Source organism: Glycine soja, chromosome 18, assembly GCF_004193775.1.
Source record: "Glycine soja cultivar W05 chromosome 18, ASM419377v2, whole genome shotgun sequence".
NCBI classification, from domain to species: domain Eukaryota; kingdom Viridiplantae; phylum Streptophyta; class Magnoliopsida; order Fabales; family Fabaceae; genus Glycine; species Glycine soja.
The window spans coordinates 55338943-55356871 of record NC_041019.1 but is presented as its reverse complement, the minus strand read 5'-3'; the positions used below and the strand labels follow the sequence as shown (position 1 = coordinate 55356871).

General features: G+C 33.0%; 3 protein-coding genes and 1 pseudogene across 7 annotated transcripts; 1 reads left to right on the top strand and 3 right to left on the bottom strand.

Moving 5' to 3' along the window:
• Positions 1-579: 579 nt before the first annotated feature.
• On the bottom strand, positions 580-3760 carry LOC114397741 (uncharacterized protein YwbO). 2 transcript variants are annotated; one of them, XM_028359928.1, is made up of 8 exons: positions 3540-3760; positions 2638-2791; positions 2416-2535; positions 2264-2307; positions 2014-2139; positions 1426-1510; positions 975-1031; positions 580-886 (listed from the first exon to the last, which is right to left on the bottom strand). In XM_028359928.1, exons 2-8 carry the CDS (start codon positions 2767-2769, stop codon positions 809-811), a joined length of 642 nt encoding a protein of 213 aa, XP_028215729.1. In that variant the 5' UTR covers positions 2770-2791; positions 3540-3760; the 3' UTR covers positions 580-808. The 2 variants fall into 2 exon arrangements, with proteins under 2 accessions (XP_028215729.1, XP_028215730.1); XM_028359929.1 differs by having other exon boundaries at positions 2638-2782; positions 3540-3756.
• A 674-nt stretch (positions 3761-4434) lies between these two features.
• LOC114397434 (probable receptor-like protein kinase At5g24010) lies at positions 4435-8809 on the bottom strand. Its single transcript, XM_028359469.1, has 3 exons — positions 8686-8809; positions 4739-4909; positions 4435-4652 (listed from the first exon to the last, which is right to left on the bottom strand). Exons 1-3 carry the CDS (start codon positions 8807-8809, stop codon positions 4435-4437), a joined length of 513 nt encoding a protein of 170 aa, XP_028215270.1.
• Positions 8810-9536: 727 nt separating this feature from the next.
• On the bottom strand, positions 9537-10352 carry LOC114397433 (annotated as a pseudogene).
• A 1744-nt stretch (positions 10353-12096) lies between these two features.
• LOC114397622 (ultraviolet-B receptor UVR8-like) lies at positions 12097-17263 on the top strand. 4 transcript variants are annotated; one of them, XM_028359754.1, is made up of 10 exons: positions 12097-12273; positions 12437-12501; positions 12637-12900; positions 13199-13392; positions 13482-13529; positions 14272-14344; positions 14569-14740; positions 15913-16344; positions 16417-16608; positions 16945-17263. In XM_028359754.1, exons 3-10 carry the CDS (start codon positions 12648-12650, stop codon positions 17003-17005), a joined length of 1425 nt encoding a protein of 474 aa, XP_028215555.1. In that variant the 5' UTR covers positions 12097-12273; positions 12437-12501; positions 12637-12647; the 3' UTR covers positions 17006-17263. The 4 variants fall into 4 exon arrangements, with proteins under 4 accessions (XP_028215555.1, XP_028215554.1, XP_028215556.1 ...); XM_028359753.1 differs by lacking the exon at positions 12437-12501 and having other exon boundaries at positions 12098-12273; XM_028359755.1 differs by lacking the exons at positions 12097-12273; positions 12437-12501 and adding an exon at positions 13029-13084 and having other exon boundaries at positions 12761-12900.
• Positions 17264-17929: the final 666 nt, after the last annotated feature.

The following is a 17929-nucleotide window of genomic DNA, read 5'->3' as shown; positions in this document are numbered from 1 at the left end:
CTATAAAAGAAATTTATCTAAGCAACACTTGCCAAATGTGAAAAGGTTGAGCGGATTTGTAAAGTACACAAGATAATGTAGAGCAAGGAAAACCTTCGTGTGACAAGTGAAGAAGAGAATGGGCATGGGAGAACAAGAAGAAACAACTCTCTTCAAAGAGACAACCCGTGGCAAATGTACTTAATTATTTTGATTTCAGAAGAAATGGTAACGATAATAGAAAAGATATTTCCTCCTCGTTCTATTATAATTATATAATTATTATGTAAAAAAACAATTTATCTCAAAATAATTATTATTTTAGTTTTTCAATGTAATATTAATTATTTTTTTACTTATATTTCTTATAATATTAATGAAAACAATAATGATATTTCCTCCTCGTTCTATTATAATTTTTTTTTATCAAACACTGAAAACATGTTAAAAGCTATCCATTTAATGCACTAAAAAAGTCCAATTACACCTAGGACAGAAATATTGAACTGACAACAATGATGATTGACAAATGAAGAGAAGCTTGGTTAGCATAGGTATAAAAGTTACATGCAATATATAAACAATGATGATTGACTGCAATGCCAATTAAACAGTAAGTCATTCAATTTATTATGGTTGCATCCGGTGCACGTTCAAAGACACAAACGGTGATATAATTATATAAGACATGAATTATGAATATTGTCTTACATTATATCCATACAAGTTTCACATTTGATAGAGTATTATAAAGCAGTGAATGGCCAACTTTTTATTTCCAAGGTTTCATTCTTATAGAGGGAAGCAGAAAATGTGAGAAGGTGAAATTCTAACTTGTAGCAACTTGAAAAGCTCTCAAGAAGACTTCAGGGGGTTGTCCACCACTCAACTTGTGATTCCCATTAATCTGTCAAGTGAATAAGTCAGTCACTTCGGTTCTTATCATTATGAATATGAAAAAACAAACAGGGTTTTTCAACATTGTATACACCTACCACGTAATATGGAACCCCTGAAATGTTTCCTGAGTAAGTTTTGAGCTCCTCCTCAACCTAGGTTTATAGAGCCATGGAAAGCAAGATCAGCATTGATGCCATTTTGTGACTGCCTAACAACTAAAGATCATACTAACATTTTGACGTTAACATCCAAAAAAAGAGAATACATTAAGCATTTTGAAGCTAGAACTTAGAAGCATAGTCACATAATTTGCAGTATGCTCCAATATGCGGTACGGGTTTGGGTTTGCAACCTTAGGAAGAATTGGTATGCGGGGGTATACATAACCTGTATGCTTCGGTATGCTATTTAAATTTATAAAAGGTTATAATTAAGTTAGAAGGTTAGAACCCCTAATGATTCAAATATCAATACAATACAGCATGTTTTAGTTATGATTTGAATTTAGAAACCGAATAAAGGAGTTTGCTTATAAAAATAATTTACCTCCTTCAAACCATTGTTGGGGTCCTTAAGAAACTCTTCTGCTCCTTCTATACCAACCTTTGCAGCAGATTCCAGAAGAAACTTACTGCACACAAATTGAAAATGATAATTAATGCCTGTCATTTTCGGAACTAAATTTGAAGACATATAAATGTCCTGCAATACCTGTATGTCCTACCACAAAAGACCACCTATTATCCTATTTTCTATGGCCCCATTTTTTCATACTGAACATTTAATTCCTCTTTATTGGTCTTTAGATTTATTATATATAGCACATAAACCTCAGTACTTCACCTAGTAAGATAAGACTTTTATTGTTCTTGTTAATATATGAATCTTAATATTTAAACGAACCTCCATTAAAGAAATCAGCTGGCAGTTTAAATATTCCATAAGCAGTGTGTAAAAAAAAAAAGAGAGATATTCAACCACAAAGAAACAAAAAAAAGAAGTGTCAAGTGAGTATTCATATTACATAGTCATTGATCTGTAAAAGAGCAAAACATTCAGCTACAAAAATCCATACAGTAAAGTGCCATTAATTAAGCAAACAACCTAAAGGATCACAGAAAAAAAGGCACTTACTGGTCACCAATGTATTTTCCCTGTGTGAAATAGCCAATGTTAAGTTCTTCAACTAGATCATGTTGCTTGTCAAGACCCTGCTGCCTAGCAAAATATATAAGCCTGTGGCTGTCAATAGTGTTTCCCCTGTGGATAATCAAAACAATGTTAGCTGAACCTCAGTGAGAGAACTCTTCTTCAGAACACTACTTCTGAAGTGGTTTATAGAAGTTTATCCATTGATGAATAGTAAAACCATGCTCAATCTTACGTGAGTCCAGACAAGCTATATTCCAAGCCAACATTCTTGAACACCTGCCAAATACCAAATTAACATTATGACTTGATCAAAATTCACTGCTGGGAAGAAATATAAACAACACAACCAATGATGGCACAAAGAGTGATCGACTAGACATAAACCTCTGACATCCGAGCTTCCATCCGTTCTGATTGAGATCCAAATTTTCTTCTGTAATACTCCCTCTTGTCAATGCCTTCTTTAGGGGCATCAGGGCTAAGTTGAAAGGGATGCCATATTATCTGAAAGTTCAGTTAAACAGCAAATTAACATGGGAAATGCCAGACATATTTGGTTCTAAGACACACACAAACATAGAGGGAGACAAGAGGAGAGTGTTATACCTCAAAGTTGTATTTATCCTTGGAGGCAGCTATGGCCTTGTCTAGATTTTTTTTGCCAACAAAGCACCATGGGCATACAGTATCAGAACTAACATCGATTCTTACAAGTTTCTTTTCCGAAGTCCCACTCATGATCTTGCTGTATCTGCAATATCTTTACAACATAACAAGTAAACATAAAGTAAGATATATATGACAAGGAGGAAGAATAATCTTAATCTACCAATTATTTTTAAGAATAAGAAAAAAAAAACTCATCAGTCATATTTTCTCCTAATGTCCCTAGACAGTTCTATTTTTCCTTTTGAACTATGATCCCGAATTTCATACAGGTACACTCTTGTTCATAGATTATGTCTGAACTAATAAATGTGAGATCTTTCAAAAGTTCCCTTTTCGTAATTTGATTGGGTAAAATACAAAGACAATAAAATCTCAGACAAAACAAAGATACAATTTCTCAAGTGTTTTTAGTCCTGTTTTTCAGTCAGATTAGAATTTCATACAGTAAAAGTTTGCATTATAGATCAATACAAATTAGTGAGGTAAAACTTCAATTCTAATTGGCGAACAACCACACAAGTACCTAAAGAACTGTATGCACCTAGCATCTAATTTCACCCCCTAAAATCTCAATCTTTGTAGAACAAGTTATTAATTTGCAATACAAAAAAGAAGATGCTGGGAAATATCAGAAAAACTTTTGCCCCACACTAATCTCGAGATCAGATTCAGAAACAACCCAACAACAATTCAGAAAACAACAAACTAAAAAGAAGACTAAGTTTGACTAACAAGAGAAGACAAAAAAGCAAGCTTTGAGCCAGAATCAAGAAGAAAAGTGAAACATAATTAAGAACCAACCAGTTTTTGCGTTGAGAAAAATAAAGTAAGAAGAATACCTGGAAGGGTAAACAGAGAGGAGAGGCACTAAATTCAAAAGCTTTGCCACGGCTCACAGGAATTGCAATTAGATTCAGTTGTATGACATGGTCCAGAGATTAGAACAGGAACAACAGACTTGTCTGTTGTTTTTTATTATTATTATTATACAATATGTTCTGTCCTATTTTCTTTTCCGGACGTGTTGGAAAGTCGTCGTTTCAGGCTGTTTGTTCAGACTTCAGACCCAACCACCCACTCCCGATATTATCTCATCTTTCACATGTTATTATTATTATATTAAAATCATTTAAATATTTTAAATCTTTTTCTTCCTAATATTTTAATCATTGAATACAAGTATTAAGCATTTTAAAATGTTTTTAAAATTATTAAGAAACAAATTAAAATGCGCATATAACCTTCCAAGAGACTATAAAAAAGAAATCTACAGATGGTACCACACCGTACCAGTTTTAATTGTATTCATAAATAAGTTGATATATGGAGTTTCCAAACTTCGAATAAATTATCTCGTAAGTTTGTTTACTTTGTGAAGGCCAAAGGGGTTTGTGGCCAAACTTTTATGGTGAATCTTTTCTCTTAAGAATTAAGATGAGCATTTTTCTGTCCTATGTTTTTTTTACTTTGCCTGTCATGACCTACTTCAACTTGCAAGAAACTAGCTGAAGCTATTGCAAAGCAAAGTTTAGAAATCAGACAGGTTTGAACAATTTAAACTCCCATCTTGATGACATTATTAGATAAGGCTAACAACGGGTAAATATTAGTACATTTCTTCAGTTTCACTCCAGGGGAAAACTGGTTTTGGACAAATAAGTTATAATCAGCATAGGGGATTAATGTGATATCTAGCTAGCTACTTCACCAATTTCAAGCATCTTTGGGTGATATCTATAAAGACTTGCCAACACTCTGGTGCAATCTTTCCTTTGATATCAGGATCAGTTTCTCTCTCAACAGATTTTCAGCCAAGTTTTCCTCTTGTTGCCATGCCATAAAAGTTTCTTCCCCACACAACTTTAGTAGAACTATACCAAATGAGTAGACATCAGATTTATCTGTGACTATATGCTCCCTGAGATGCTCCAAAGCCATGTAGACACAAGTACCTATAAGACATAAGTGAAAGTAATAGCTTAGTTTCAGTGACAAAAATTGCAGTGAGTGTTAGCTCATAAAATAAAATATTATTTACCCATATAAATATCATTCTCTACTTTAATTGGTTTTGGCTTTGACATAAAACATGCTCCGTGTACGCCAAGGTCGAAATCTGTGAGTTTTGGCTGCATGTTATCATCCAAAAGAATGTTGTTAGTGTCGGTGTGAAGGTAGTGTAGTCCACTTGCTGCTCCTATGCATATCTCTGTTAGAAAATAAAATAAAAAATGAAAGAAAATAAATATGAAGAAGATGCACAGTCTTGAATTAAATAATAAAATAGCAGTAGCAAATTAAATTTAATTGACAGCATATGAAAAATGCATTATAACATATAATAAGTACAAGAAAATAAATTAAGGGAAGAAAGATATATCCTGGGTTGAAGCGCGTAAACGCTATCCTTAGAGAGAAAACGCCCCTACTGCACGGGTAAGAAATTCTGATTGCGCTCCTCTCCCAAGATACGACAACCCGTTGGTTCCGATCGTGTGCAGCGAAAGGATCCCCGAACCTTATGAACACCAATGCTCTTGCTCTCACAAAAATTAAGTTTTGTATAGGAAAAGAAAGAGATAAATTTTTGGCAGAAAGAAACAAGAACTCTCAGTCTGTCATTTCTAGAAAAGAGGACAGAGATATATATAGGCATTTTACAACAACAAAATATGACCGTTGGAAAACCAACCTACAGTTGTCACAACAAATATAACAAACTAGTTTGACTCATTAAAACAAAATCTTAAGAGAATCTAAAATAAATATTATTTTATAAAATAGAATTAATATATATTTATAAATTTTAAATTAAAACACAAATATTTACCAACATTCCCCCACATAATTTAAAATTTTAAAATATATTTTCTAAAAGATAATTTGTATAAAAATATAAGAGAAAGAGCATGTGATATTGTATTTCGGTATAAGGAACCTTCCGGGTTTGAGCCTTATACCTAGTGTTTATGAACTTCCATCCGAGAAAAATGTAGTGACTTGATTGTCTTGAACTACATATTCTTTAACCGAACTTTAGTACACAATCCCTACAATATTGGCGTTCAATTAGGTTCTAATCAGTGGTAGCGCGTTACACGGCCTTGCGCTTGTATCTTGTTTCGTGAGTGTCCCTTAGAGATTAGCCCATATCTCACAGTGGCGGCCCCACCACCACACTCACTTGGTGAATTCTCAAAGAGTGAGTTGTGACCCCCACCCCTACAATAATTGTCATCGGATTCATTAAGAGGTATTTTTTTTTTTACCAAAAATACACATATATAAATACCTCAACCTTAATATTGTCACAATTTATAATACGCCTCGTCATAGGAATGAGAAACGGAACAGCTCCGTCAAATTTCATTTTGGTGTACTTTAGTCAACAAACAATTTCGTTGTTACCCGTTGAACTCCATTCATGGGATCACCAATCACACGGAGACGGGTGTCCATTGTTGTAACTAAATAATGGACTTTAATCTCATTCCCCTCGACGACTCAAATACTTGTTGACACATCAACCCTTTTGTAAGCGGATCCGCAATATTATTTTTTGACCTGACAAAGTCAAGAGAAATGACATCATGAGAAATCAAATTTCTTATAGACTTATGTCTCACTCTTAAGTGTCTTCTTTTTTTCATTAAAATTTTGCTTGTCCCTTTAGATATAGCAATTTGACTATCACAATGCATTGGAATTGGAGGTATACGCTTATTTAACAATGACAAATCACATAATATATTTTTAAGAAATTCATCCTCACTAGTAGCAGTATTTAAAGCAATAATTTTTGCTTTCATGTGAAATAATAATTTGTCTAGTAGATTTTCATGATACTACACAACCATCTAAAGCAAAGACATAACCACTTGTCAATTTTATGTCATCAAAATCAGAACTTCAAGTTTGTATCACTAAATCTCTCAATTACTTTCCAATCTACCAACTGCATATGCAATATCAGGCCTAGAGAAGTTTGTCAAATGCAACAAAGAACCGATAATTTGAGAATATTTATGTGAAGAAATTCCTTTACTCAATTTTTTTTTAACTTGATGGATGAGTCATAAGGAGTAAAAGCATGTTTCGCATCAAAATAATTAAACTTCTTCAATAGCTTTTCAACATACTAAGTTTGGGTAAAAGTCTTGTCATCATTTTTCTTTATAAGCTTAATATCCAAAATCACATCTACACAACCAAGGTCTTTCATATCAAAATTTCTAAACAAGAAAAAATTCACATCATTTATGAAATTCATATTACTACCAAATATCAATATGTCATCCAGATACAAACATAAAATGACGCATCCATTATCATCAAATTGTTTCACATACACACATTTATCACTATCATTAATTTGAAAATCATACAAAAGAATAACTTAATCAAACTTTTGTGTCAATGCTTTGGAGCTTGTTTCAAACCATACAAAAATTTAACAATTTATTTTTCAAGAAAAAATATTTTCAAAGAAAGTCACATCTCTAGACTCCATAATAGTACCATTAGAAATTTCAGAGACTTCTGAATTAATAACTAAGAATCTATAAGTAGTATTATGTAAAAAATATCCAACAAAATATAATTAATATTTTTTTTCAATTTTCCTTTTCTTATTAATAGGGATATTAACCTTTACTAGACACCCCCACACTTTAAGATATTTCGGATTTGGTTCTCTTTTTCTCCATAGCTCATAAAGATTTTTCTTTTGTTTATAAGGTACTCTTTTAAGAATACGACATGCAAAATATAAAGTTTCACCAAAGTGTTTATTTTATTATTTTTGTGTGTTATATTTTCACAGGCTTATCTTTTATCAATGAGTTATAAATAAAGAGACAATCAGTCAACATGTAACAACAAAATACTTGCAGTAGAAATAATAACGTTAAACAATAAAAATTAAAAACCAAACAACAAATGTCCTGATTTTGAAGACTTGTGTTCACAGGATCATTTGACCAAGTAAAAGATAGTTTTCTAATCATATAAGAATGAAATTAGAAGTATGCTTTTAGTTTTTCACATAAACTAATTCTAAAAGCATTTTCTCTTCAAAACCATCATTAATGAAGAAAATATATTTTAAATTTCAAATTATAAGAAAATAATTTTCAACAATCTCTCACTTATGTAAAATTTAAGGAAATGAAATAATATAATAAAACATTTTTAATGAAGCATAATACATTGTGTCTTCGTCCATTAATTTTTCACACTTACTAAAAAGGAACTCAATCATATCTATTATAGATATTTTGATACAACATCATGCTACTGTAGAAAAGATTATGCAAGAAGAAAGTATAAAACATTTTCTCTCTAAAACAATTTTCTCTCTAAGACTGTTAGAAAATAAAATAAAAAATGAAAGAAAATAAATATGAAGAAGATGCACAGTCTTGAATTAAATAACAAAATAGCAGTAGCAAATTAAATTTAATTGACAGCACATGAAAAATGCATTATAACATACAATAAACACAAGAAAATAAATTAAGGGAAGAAAGATATATCCTGGGTTGAAGCGCGTAAACGCTATCCTTAGAGAGAAAACGCCCCCACTGCACGGGTAAGAAATTCTGATTGCGCTCCTCTCCCAAGATACGACAACCCGTTGGTTCCGATCGTGGCGAAAGGATCCCCGAACCTTATGAATACCAATGCTCTTGCTCTCACAAAAATTAAGTTTTGTATAGGAAAAGAAAGAGATAAATTTTTGGCAGAAAGAAACCAGAACTCTCAGTCTGTCATTTCTAAAAAAGAGATTAGAATTATGACAGTTGGAAAATCAACCTACAGTTGTCACAACAAATATAACGAACTAGTTTGATCTTAAGAGAATCTAAAATAAATATTATTTTATAAAATAAAATTAATATATATTTATAAATTTTAAATTAAAACACAAATATTTACCAACAATCTCTACCCTTTTCTTCCATGGCAGTGCTTCAGTATCCTAACCTCGTAGGTGTCGATTTAGAGATCCATTGGACATGTACTCGTACACAACAATCTTCTCATATTCGTCGTTGCAGAATCCTGTAAGAGAGACGATGACGAAGCTGGCAGAGCAACACCACTTCATTCTTGAACTTTTCGACACAGTGGTTTTGGAACCGCTTCACTGCAACTGTATAATCAGAAGCACCATTATGTTGGAGACAACTTTTATATAATTCACTACCGAATCTTCCATGTCCAATTAGTCTGCTTCTATCAAAGCTTTTCGTTGATTTCTTAAGATCATCATGAGAAAAATGACGGCACAGCTCTTCTATTACTGTTGGTTACTGTCTCCGACAAGAATTTGAGTCACCAAAACATTTCAGAAACATAGTTCCAAATTCTGACACAATTCTTTGCAACTAAGCTTGTCCTGTTTTTCTTCATTTATGCGGTTTCGTAAGAAACTAGAGATGAAAATGTGTAGTACCTTCTCCACGAGATTGCTTCCTTTTTCTTACATTAATTGGACTAATACATAAATTATCAAATAAATGGTCAATGAGGACAGCTTTTGTGCATTCATTATCTAAGTTGGGGTGGACATAGATAACTTCTCAGTAGTTTCCTTCAGTTTTCAATTAATAAGGTGGGTTCATTTCCACAAAATAACAAAGTCAACTTTACACAACATGACTAAGGAAAAGGTTAGGGCCTTAGGGGAAACTTTCTGAGCAAGGGCCTTTACTTGGATTCATAAATAAGTTGAAGAAATTAGTAAAATAAATTCCGAGAATATTTTTCCTTACTTTTTCACATATTAAACGTGGTTGCTGACTTGATTTTAATAATAACGTATAAAGAAAACGTTAAAAACTCTGGACACAAAAAAAATGATATCTTATAGTCGTAGCCATGGTTTTAAATTGCAGTTGTGATCGCGGTGAGTCAAATAAACCTTTACATTGCGAGTAATTACGAGAAAATGCAGTTACAATTGCAATGATATCTTTAAAGACTTTCCAACAATCGGGTGCAATCTTTCCTCTGATATTCGGATCAATTTTTTTCCTCAATAGGTTTCTCCAGAAATTCTGTTTCTCTTGGGTGTATTAAATATTTCCTTCCACACACAACTTCTAGTAGAACCATACCAAATGAGAAAGCATCACATTTATCTGTACCATCAATAATATGCTCCATAGCCGTGTAGCCAAAAGTACCTAAGTGAATGTATTAGCTTAGTTTAACTGACAAAAGTTCATCACAGTAAGCTTTTAAATAAAAAAAATATTTACCAACAACATTAGCTTGAATTGGTTTTGGCTTTGACATAGAATGTGGTCCTTGTATGCTACAGTTGAAACCTGCAAGTTTTGGCTGCATGTTGTGATCCAAAAGAATGTTGCAAGGTTTGATGTCACAGTGAAAGATGGTGCGCTTGGCTCCAGCGTGAAGGTAGTGTAGTCCACGCGCAGCTCCTATGCAGATCTCTAGCCTTTTCTTCCATGACAGTGCTTCCAAATCCCCACCTGGTAGGTGTTGACTTAAAGATCCATTGGAGATGTACTCTTGCACAACAATCTTGTTTTTTTTTTATGGTTGCAGAATCCTATAAGAGAGGCAATATTAGGGTGACGAAGCTGGCAGAGCAACTCTATATTCTGAAGCATCGTCATGCTCAAGACAACCTTTATATACTTCAATACCTAATCTTTCACTTGTAAGAATTAATGGCATGGCATGTGATTAGGTTAAATTGAAATACCTTTTAGAAATAATTATATTTGACGTGATTAGTAATTATAAAAGGATTAATACTCAATGAAATAAGTCAATCAAATAAGATTTCTTCTTGACATTAAAGAATTCTTTCAAAAATTTTAGTCATTATGAACGTAAAAAGAACACTTAAAAGAAACTAAATTTTATTAAGGTAAAATTATATTTTTGGTTCCTTAATTTATTTTTAATTTTAATTTTGATTTTCTTTTAAAATTATTGACTAATTTTGTTCCTCTATTTTATTCAATCACACAATTTTGATCTCCCAATCTAGAATTGAACGTTGAGGTTGCAAATGAATGTTGACAATCATGTGTTATGTTTTTATTAGATGAGATAAAATTTTAAAAGGAGACTAAAATCAAAATTAAAGACAAATTGAGAGACTAAAAATGCAATTTTACCTTTTATTTATCTTATTTTTCAAAAAATCAAAGATAAATGTCTTATTAATTTCTTATAATTATGAATGTTCTGAATCCTTAAGAATTACATTTCTTTGAATTAGTCTGCTATCAAAGTTGTTGGTTGATTTCCTAATATCCGCGAGAAAACTGATGGCACAGCTCTTGTATTATTATTGTTGTTTACTACTGTCTCCGAGATGAATTTGTGTCTCCAAAACATTTCAGAAACATAGTTCCAATTTGTGATTAACTGTGGCTGTCACTACCAAAAACATTGATCCCCTCTACTCCTCTCCAATATTCATATATCATAGATAAGCCTAAGCACGTTCTCTTTATGCTTCATTTTATTTACGCGTTTCACGTTTGGTGAAAAGGAGGAGATGGAAAACGTGTTTATCCTTTCAAAATCAAATGGTTGCGCATAGATAACTTCTCGGTAGCTAATTCCTTCTTGTTTTCAATTGATCATTAATAATAAGGTGGCCAGGTTACACTGTTACAGTGTTATTATAACACAAAATAAAAAGGTTCCAGAGCATGACTTAAGTCAAGCCTATATTACTATTAGGCACGGTTTTATTTTTTAATTTTTTTATTCAATTTATTTTAAAAGTTTTAGCTATTTTTATTTTATGAAAAATGTTTAAGATAATTGAAAAACAAACAAACATACTAATCTTCCAAGAAAGAAAAGAAAATTGCTTTATCAATACTTGTCATTATAGAAAGTTATCATGATGACAAACAGTTTACAATAAGAGTTTAATTTTATATAAATTTTTATTCATAGAAAATATAAATTTCTACAATGTGTATGGTTTACAATATATTGATAAAGCAATTTTTATGTAAATTACGTGTAAGTCGATTCATGCGTTGCACGTGATTGGATGAAAAACAAAATTCTTCTATTTATAACTATTAATAAAGATAATTATTTTTTTTATGTACATATTTTTTTTTAAATTATCCTATAATATATATAATTATTTTTATTTTTCTTAACTTTCAAAATTTAACGGTTTTCATCTTTCCTAAAAAAATTACTGCCACTATTTTTTCTTTTTTATTCTTAAAAAATAAAGATAGAGAGTATCTCTTTTTCAACTAGTTTAAATAATAGTAATCAGAATTTTCTTTCTAAATACCGGAATCTTTTTCATTATATATTTTTATTTTCATATTTTCATTAACATTATAATCTAGAAAAGAGGTTTGTATTTGTGATTGTAATCTGGAAAATTCCAATATTGTGACCAGTGAGGGACTGATGGTGTTAAATAACCGGAAAAGTCTCCTAAAAAGCGTTTGATACCCGCCACTGCCTCTGAGTCTACCGTTCTGTTCTTCATTTGTGTGCGTTAAGCATTCTTCTTTCTTTCCTTCTCATTTTTCACCCATTTATTTTCAGGTATCCTACGCTTCTCTCTCTCTCTCATTCATTCAATTGCAATGGATTTCGAACCCTATCCTCTCCCTTTTCCTTCTCACTCCATATTTCCCTAAATTTCAGCTTTCTTCGTTTCAATCGTTCCCTTTTTTAGCTTCTTTCATTTTTTCATCCTAATTACAAGAGTTCTATTTGCTGCTATTTTCCCCCCAATTTCCTAGAAACTAAACTAGGATAATAATATAGAAGGTAGAATCAAATTCAGTTTCATTTTTATTTTTTATTCTTCGTTGGTTTAATTTAATCATTGAAATATTATTGGACTTTGTTTCCATTTAGTTGTTGTTTGTTACAAATTGCTCTTATTGGTCTTTGTATGTTAAGGTAAACAAATTATGGATATTGATGCAATTTTTGGGACCATTCGACCCGTGAGTGTTCCAAGGAAGAGTGCCATTTATGTGTGGGGGTACAATCAATCAGGGCAGACAGGTAGAAAGGGGAAAGAGGATCAGTTGAGGATTCCCAAACAGCTTCCTCCTGAGCTGTTTGGGTGTCCGGCTGGCACCAATGCGCGCTGGTTGGATGTTGCCTGTGGTCGGGAGCACACGGCGGCGATTGCCTCTGATGGCTCACTCTTCACTTGGGGTTTGGATTTTTTTACTCTCTTGTGTGTTTTACTCATTGTTCATTCATGCATTCGTTCAAGTACTGTATTTTGTAGTGTTGGGACTGTTTGCCTCGCCTGATTTTTATTCCGTGCTTGTGTTATTTAGGCACTCAAAGGGATACTGAATAAATAAATTTCTAATGAATTATTTGTACTTTAGAGGTACACAATCTAGTTGTTTGTTTGTTTGTTATTATTAATAGTGTATATTACAAATGATTAGGAAACACAAAAGTGCTAAGTGTCTGAGACTGATGCACATATCCCATATCTTAGGGGCTAATGACTTTGGTCAATTGGGTGATGGAACTGAGGAGCGAAGGAAACTTCCAGAAAAAGTAAAGCAATTAGAGTCAGAGTTTGTAAAATCTGTATCCTGTGGAGCACATTGTTCTGCTTGCATTGCTGAACCTCATGAAAATGACGGTACCATCTCCACAAGAAGGCTCTGGGTGTGGGGGCAAAATCAGGTAATACCTTTTAAAGGGTTAATACAATGTTCTTAATATGTCAAAAACACTCCATCTTTTTCTTCTTCAATATATTGTTTGTATTCCAGGGGTCGAATCTTCCAAGGTTGTTCTGGGGGGCATTCAAACCTAATACTGTAAGTATATATGTTTGAGCACTTACTCACGTATTTGCATGTATATTCATGACGACTTAAACAAATTATGTGTCATTTATTTGATTGTATTTTTTTTTTTATTATTTGGCTTATTTAGATGTAAATAGACCTAAGTACATACCTACTGCTATTTGTCCATGACAAGGTGTAGAGGAGTCAAAAAGACAAAGGAAAAGTATACTTAGAATGGACTCTTTCGAAGCTTCATCTTCTCATTTGCCTTTTTTCTCGAGAGTCAACCATGCCATCACATCTGATTGTTGATTGGATTTGCATACTAGATACTTCTTCTCTTGCATATTTGTTACTCATGATTTATTGCCATGCCTAACAATGATTTTAAGTTTTTATTTTTAAACATTGTCTTATTATATAGTTTATATCTTACTTCTAAACTCTGTAATATGCTCAGAGTCTTTTTTTCACTACGAACAAAATATATTCCTTTGGTCGATGCAATTGCTTTAGTGAATGTAATTATTTCATAACATTTCCTTTTGCCTAATTTCTTTGTAGCCTTGCTGGGAATTATGATATATGAGTGAATCCATTCTTGTAGAGTTTAATTTCATTTTATTAAATGCAAAGTAAAATGATTATTTTCTCTTCCTTTTTTAATAGGGATACAATTTTTAAATGATGGAATAGGATTCTTTTACAATTTTCTGTCTGTTTTTGCTTACTTCCTATCTTCCCATCATTTATATGATTACACTTGCAGATTATTCGTGAAGTGTCCTGTGGAGCTGTCCATGTGGTTGCTTTGTCTGAGGAAGGCCTACTACAAGCTTGGGGTAACTCAGTAATTTCATTCTTTGTTTACAGTTTTCTTTCTAAAATTATATTATTTATATATGATTTGTAAATTTTTTGTCAAGGATTGCCTTTATTGATCGACATGGATGAAGATTTATAAATTTATACAGCATTAAATGTAGGAAAGAAAACTTGAGCACTTACAAAGGGGGGTTTCTTGCCACCTACTAATCAGGGTTTTCTCACTGTTTCCATAAACCAGGCTACAATGAATATGGTCAACTTGGCCGAGGTGTTACTTGTGAAGGACTACAGGGGGCTTGTATTATAAGTTCTTATGCTAAATTCCTTGATGAAGCCCCTGAGCTTGTGAAGATTGCCAAAGTGTCATGCGGGGAGTACCACACAGCAGTCATTTCTGATAAGGGCGAGGTGTAAGTGATTTGAAGGACTTACTAGATGGAGATAGTTATAAATTTAAGCATGAGAATTGTGGTTTTCCGCATGACACATTAGGGAATCTCACTTCAGGAGACAAGATGCAATGGAAATGCTGCATCTATTATGCAAGTTTCTATTCCCTTGGCTTGGTTATACATAAAAAAACTCTAGTTGACTGTAGTTATACATACCTGGAGCCAACCATTTTATATTATACATTGAGTGTCCCTAGTTTTATGTAGGTTCTGTTTGAAAATGTCTGCGGCAAGGTTTGTCATTCTATTGACTTGCAATCGTGGTTTTTGCTATGTTTTTTAATAGGCATAGCTCCATTAAAACCTAGTGGGATAAGGCTTTCATTGTTGTTTGCTGTTGTTGTATAACATATGTGCATGCATCATAATTCATAAATAGGTGTAATTTGCTTACAGTGAGGCCCCCACCCTGAAGTGGCAATTGTTAGTAATATTCACATGTTACAGGACTGGAGTTAAGATTTTGTTTTATTCTTGAGACTGAGATCTCAAGTTCCTACATCTTTTCTTAGGTGGTATCATGTGTTCTATTCCAAATCATAACATTGGCAAGGACCATTACTTTGTCTTTGCTTAACACAGTTGTAACTTTCAAGCCTCCCTTAATGGTGCTGCTATTAGCACTTACTATTGTGATATTTGACTGTTTTATGGTGGTTCTTTTTCTTCATTGATCTTGTTCCTTCCAATCTTGCACGTCAACTGTGAACCTAGGATTTAATGAGGGTGCTTGTGGTTGGGAGGCAGGGGGTAGGTATTAAAAGCTAGATGTGTACTATTCTAAATATTTAAAAGTTTTCTTTTGCAGTCCAAATCTATATTAGTAAACCTTATCCTGATGAATTTGTGTAGAACTTTTGGGTTCCTTCCTTTCCCCTCTCGTCTCTTCTACCTGGTATATGTGTGTATTCTCATTGCACAGAAGGTCTCAATCTTTGTTTAGTTCCTTTTGCTTATTTGATATATGGATTCTTCATACTTACATGTATCTTTCCAGGCCATGTAAGGATTTTCTTCTGGTTATATGTATTTGGGGATCCATAAGCAGTATTATCAATAATTTGTTATTAAATTTGAGTGCTTGTGATAATACTTCATCACTTGTTATATTTTGTCCTTGGATCTTGCAGCTACACATGGGGGCTAGGAAATATGGGCCAGCTTGGGCATTCTTCACTCCAGTACGGGGATAAAGAGTTACTGCCAAGGAGGGTAGTTACCCTTGATGGTATTTTCATAAAGGACGTGGCATGTGGCGGTGTACACACATGTTCTGTAACTCAGGGAGGAGCACTTTATGCCTGGGGTGGTGGTCGGTCTGGGCAGCTAGGGCTTGGCCCCCAAACTGGATTATTCTCGTGTGTTGCTAATGACTCTCAGACATTTTTCCGAAACATTCCAGTTTTAGTAGTTCCTAAAGGTGTGCAACTTGTTGCATGTGGGTATTCTCACACCCTTGTCTCTATGAGTGATGGTCGAATTCATGGATGGGGTTACAATAATTATGGTCAGGCAGCAAATGAGAAATGTACATATGCTTGGTATCCATCACCAATTGACTGGTATGTATTAGTAACTTGAAGTGACTTCTTCTTGATCACATGGGCTTTTATGTTAAAGTTACTAAATCACAGGTGTGTTGGGGAGGTTCGGAAACTAGCTGCTGGTGGTGGTCATTCAGCTGTGTTGACTGATGCTTATTCATTAAAGGAGTTATGCGAGTTTGTACTTGCAGATAGTATGACTTTATCTAATGCTGCTAAGGTTGAGGATATTGCATATAGAACTGGATCAGATGCTTTGGCGCGCCTTTGTGGAAGACTTAGGTATATGGGTGTTGTTTATGATTTTTAAATAAACTGCAACTCAATTAGAGTATCATTAACTTTATTGGGATGTGGCAAAGATTATTAGTCAACAATTTATAATTCATTGTTGGAAGGAAAAACAATTGTCAGGGTTGGTGGAAGAGCATAAAATTTTATGGTAAAACTGGACATATTCTTGTATTGAGTTGGGGCTTCCTGTTAAATGTTTCTTTAAAGTAAATGCTGGCACCTATTATGATACAGTGTTTCCCCTTTCATTTTTATTTCACATTTTTGCTTTGTTATTTTCTCAATGAATGAAATGCTAATGTTGTGGCAATAACTTCATGGCAGAGAGTATATGCTTGCTGGTGGAGCTCTTGAACAAAAGGAGGAGATGAACTGTAAAATCTGACTAAGCATATAAAGTTAGTATTAGTAATTATTTATGTATACTCATGTTGTATGATACATGTATTCATAAGGGGAATGTCGTCATTATTGAACAAAAGCAATCACACGATTGACGCAAGCAAGAAATCACTTGCTACGTAGACAATGAATTTGTCCATATCGAATCAACAGATCACTAACTCTTGTAGGGTGAACATCGTAAACATTCTGAATAACTCTTGATTTAAACGAGACTCCAGTTATGTTGATTAGCTACTTTTATCTTGTGCATAGCTACTGTAGATGAGTTTCTACTTTTGTATATTTCTTAATCTAAGACAAAACAATTCTCCTTGTTGAAAGGTTATCCGCACATTGATGATGTGCACTGCTTTTTAATCAGAATCAACTTTGAACTTTCAGTAACAAAGGTTCCAAGCCAATTGCAAGTTGCAACCCTTTTGGCTCTCCTATAATCCAGCCTAAAAAGCATTACATCCTAGCATAATTTCGGTATAGCCTTTGATCTGTCTTTCTGGCGAGATTTGTTTTTTGACTTTTAATTTAATCTAATAGCTTGCATTATCCATTTTAATGGAGAGTTTGGTAAATCTTAACATTAATGAGGAAAATACTGTAATATGGTCAATTAGATTTTTCATAGATGAAATTCTTTTTTGTTATATTATCTAATAACCTTTTGTATTTAACTATGTTTTTACAAGAAAAACGAATACGAATGAAATCCTGCGGTTTCGAGCCTGTTAAAACCTTTTCAAATTATAATCTACGTAATCACTGGTTTGTCTCAAGTACAAAATAAAACTTTATGACTGCTTGAAGCGCAGGGAAAAAGTTACATATCATTTCAATCTTTTAATTCATCTTTATCTAACTAACTAAGTTTAATAAATAAATGAAGCCTTTAAAACCGCAGGAGAAAAAA

Coding starts and splice junctions, on each gene's coding strand:
- LOC114397622 (XM_028359754.1), top strand. CDS start 12,648: ATGGATATTGATGCAATTTTTGGGACCATTCGACCCGTGAGTGTTCCA. Junction 12,901..13,198: donor TGGCTCACTCTTCACTTGGG/GTTTGGATTTTT, acceptor CCCATATCTTAG/GGGCTAATGACTTTGGTCAA. Junction 14,741..15,912: donor ATTTCTGATAAGGGCGAGGT/GTAAGTGATTTG, acceptor TGGATCTTGCAG/CTACACATGGGGGCTAGGAA.
- LOC114397741 (XM_028359928.1), bottom strand. CDS start 2,769: ATGAGTGGGACTTCGGAAAAGAAACTTGTAAGAATCGATGTTAGTTCT. Junction 2,308..2,415: donor TGGAAGCTCGGATGTCAGAG/GTTTATGTCTAG, acceptor GGTATTTGGCAG/GTGTTCAAGAATGTTGGCTT. Junction 2,140..2,263: donor TATAGCTTGTCTGGACTCAC/GTAAGATTGAGC, acceptor GATTATCCACAG/GGGAAACACTATTGACAGCC.
- LOC114397434 (XM_028359469.1), bottom strand. CDS start 8,809: ATGAAGTGGTGTTGCTCTGCCAGCTTCGTCATCGTCTCTCTTACAGGA. Junction 4,910..8,685: donor TCTAAATCGACACCTACGAG/GTTAGGATACTG, acceptor ATTTTCTAACAG/AGATATGCATAGGAGCAGCA. Junction 4,653..4,738: donor AGAGAATGATATTTATATGG/GTAAATAATATT, acceptor TATGTCTTATAG/GTACTTGTGTCTACATGGCT.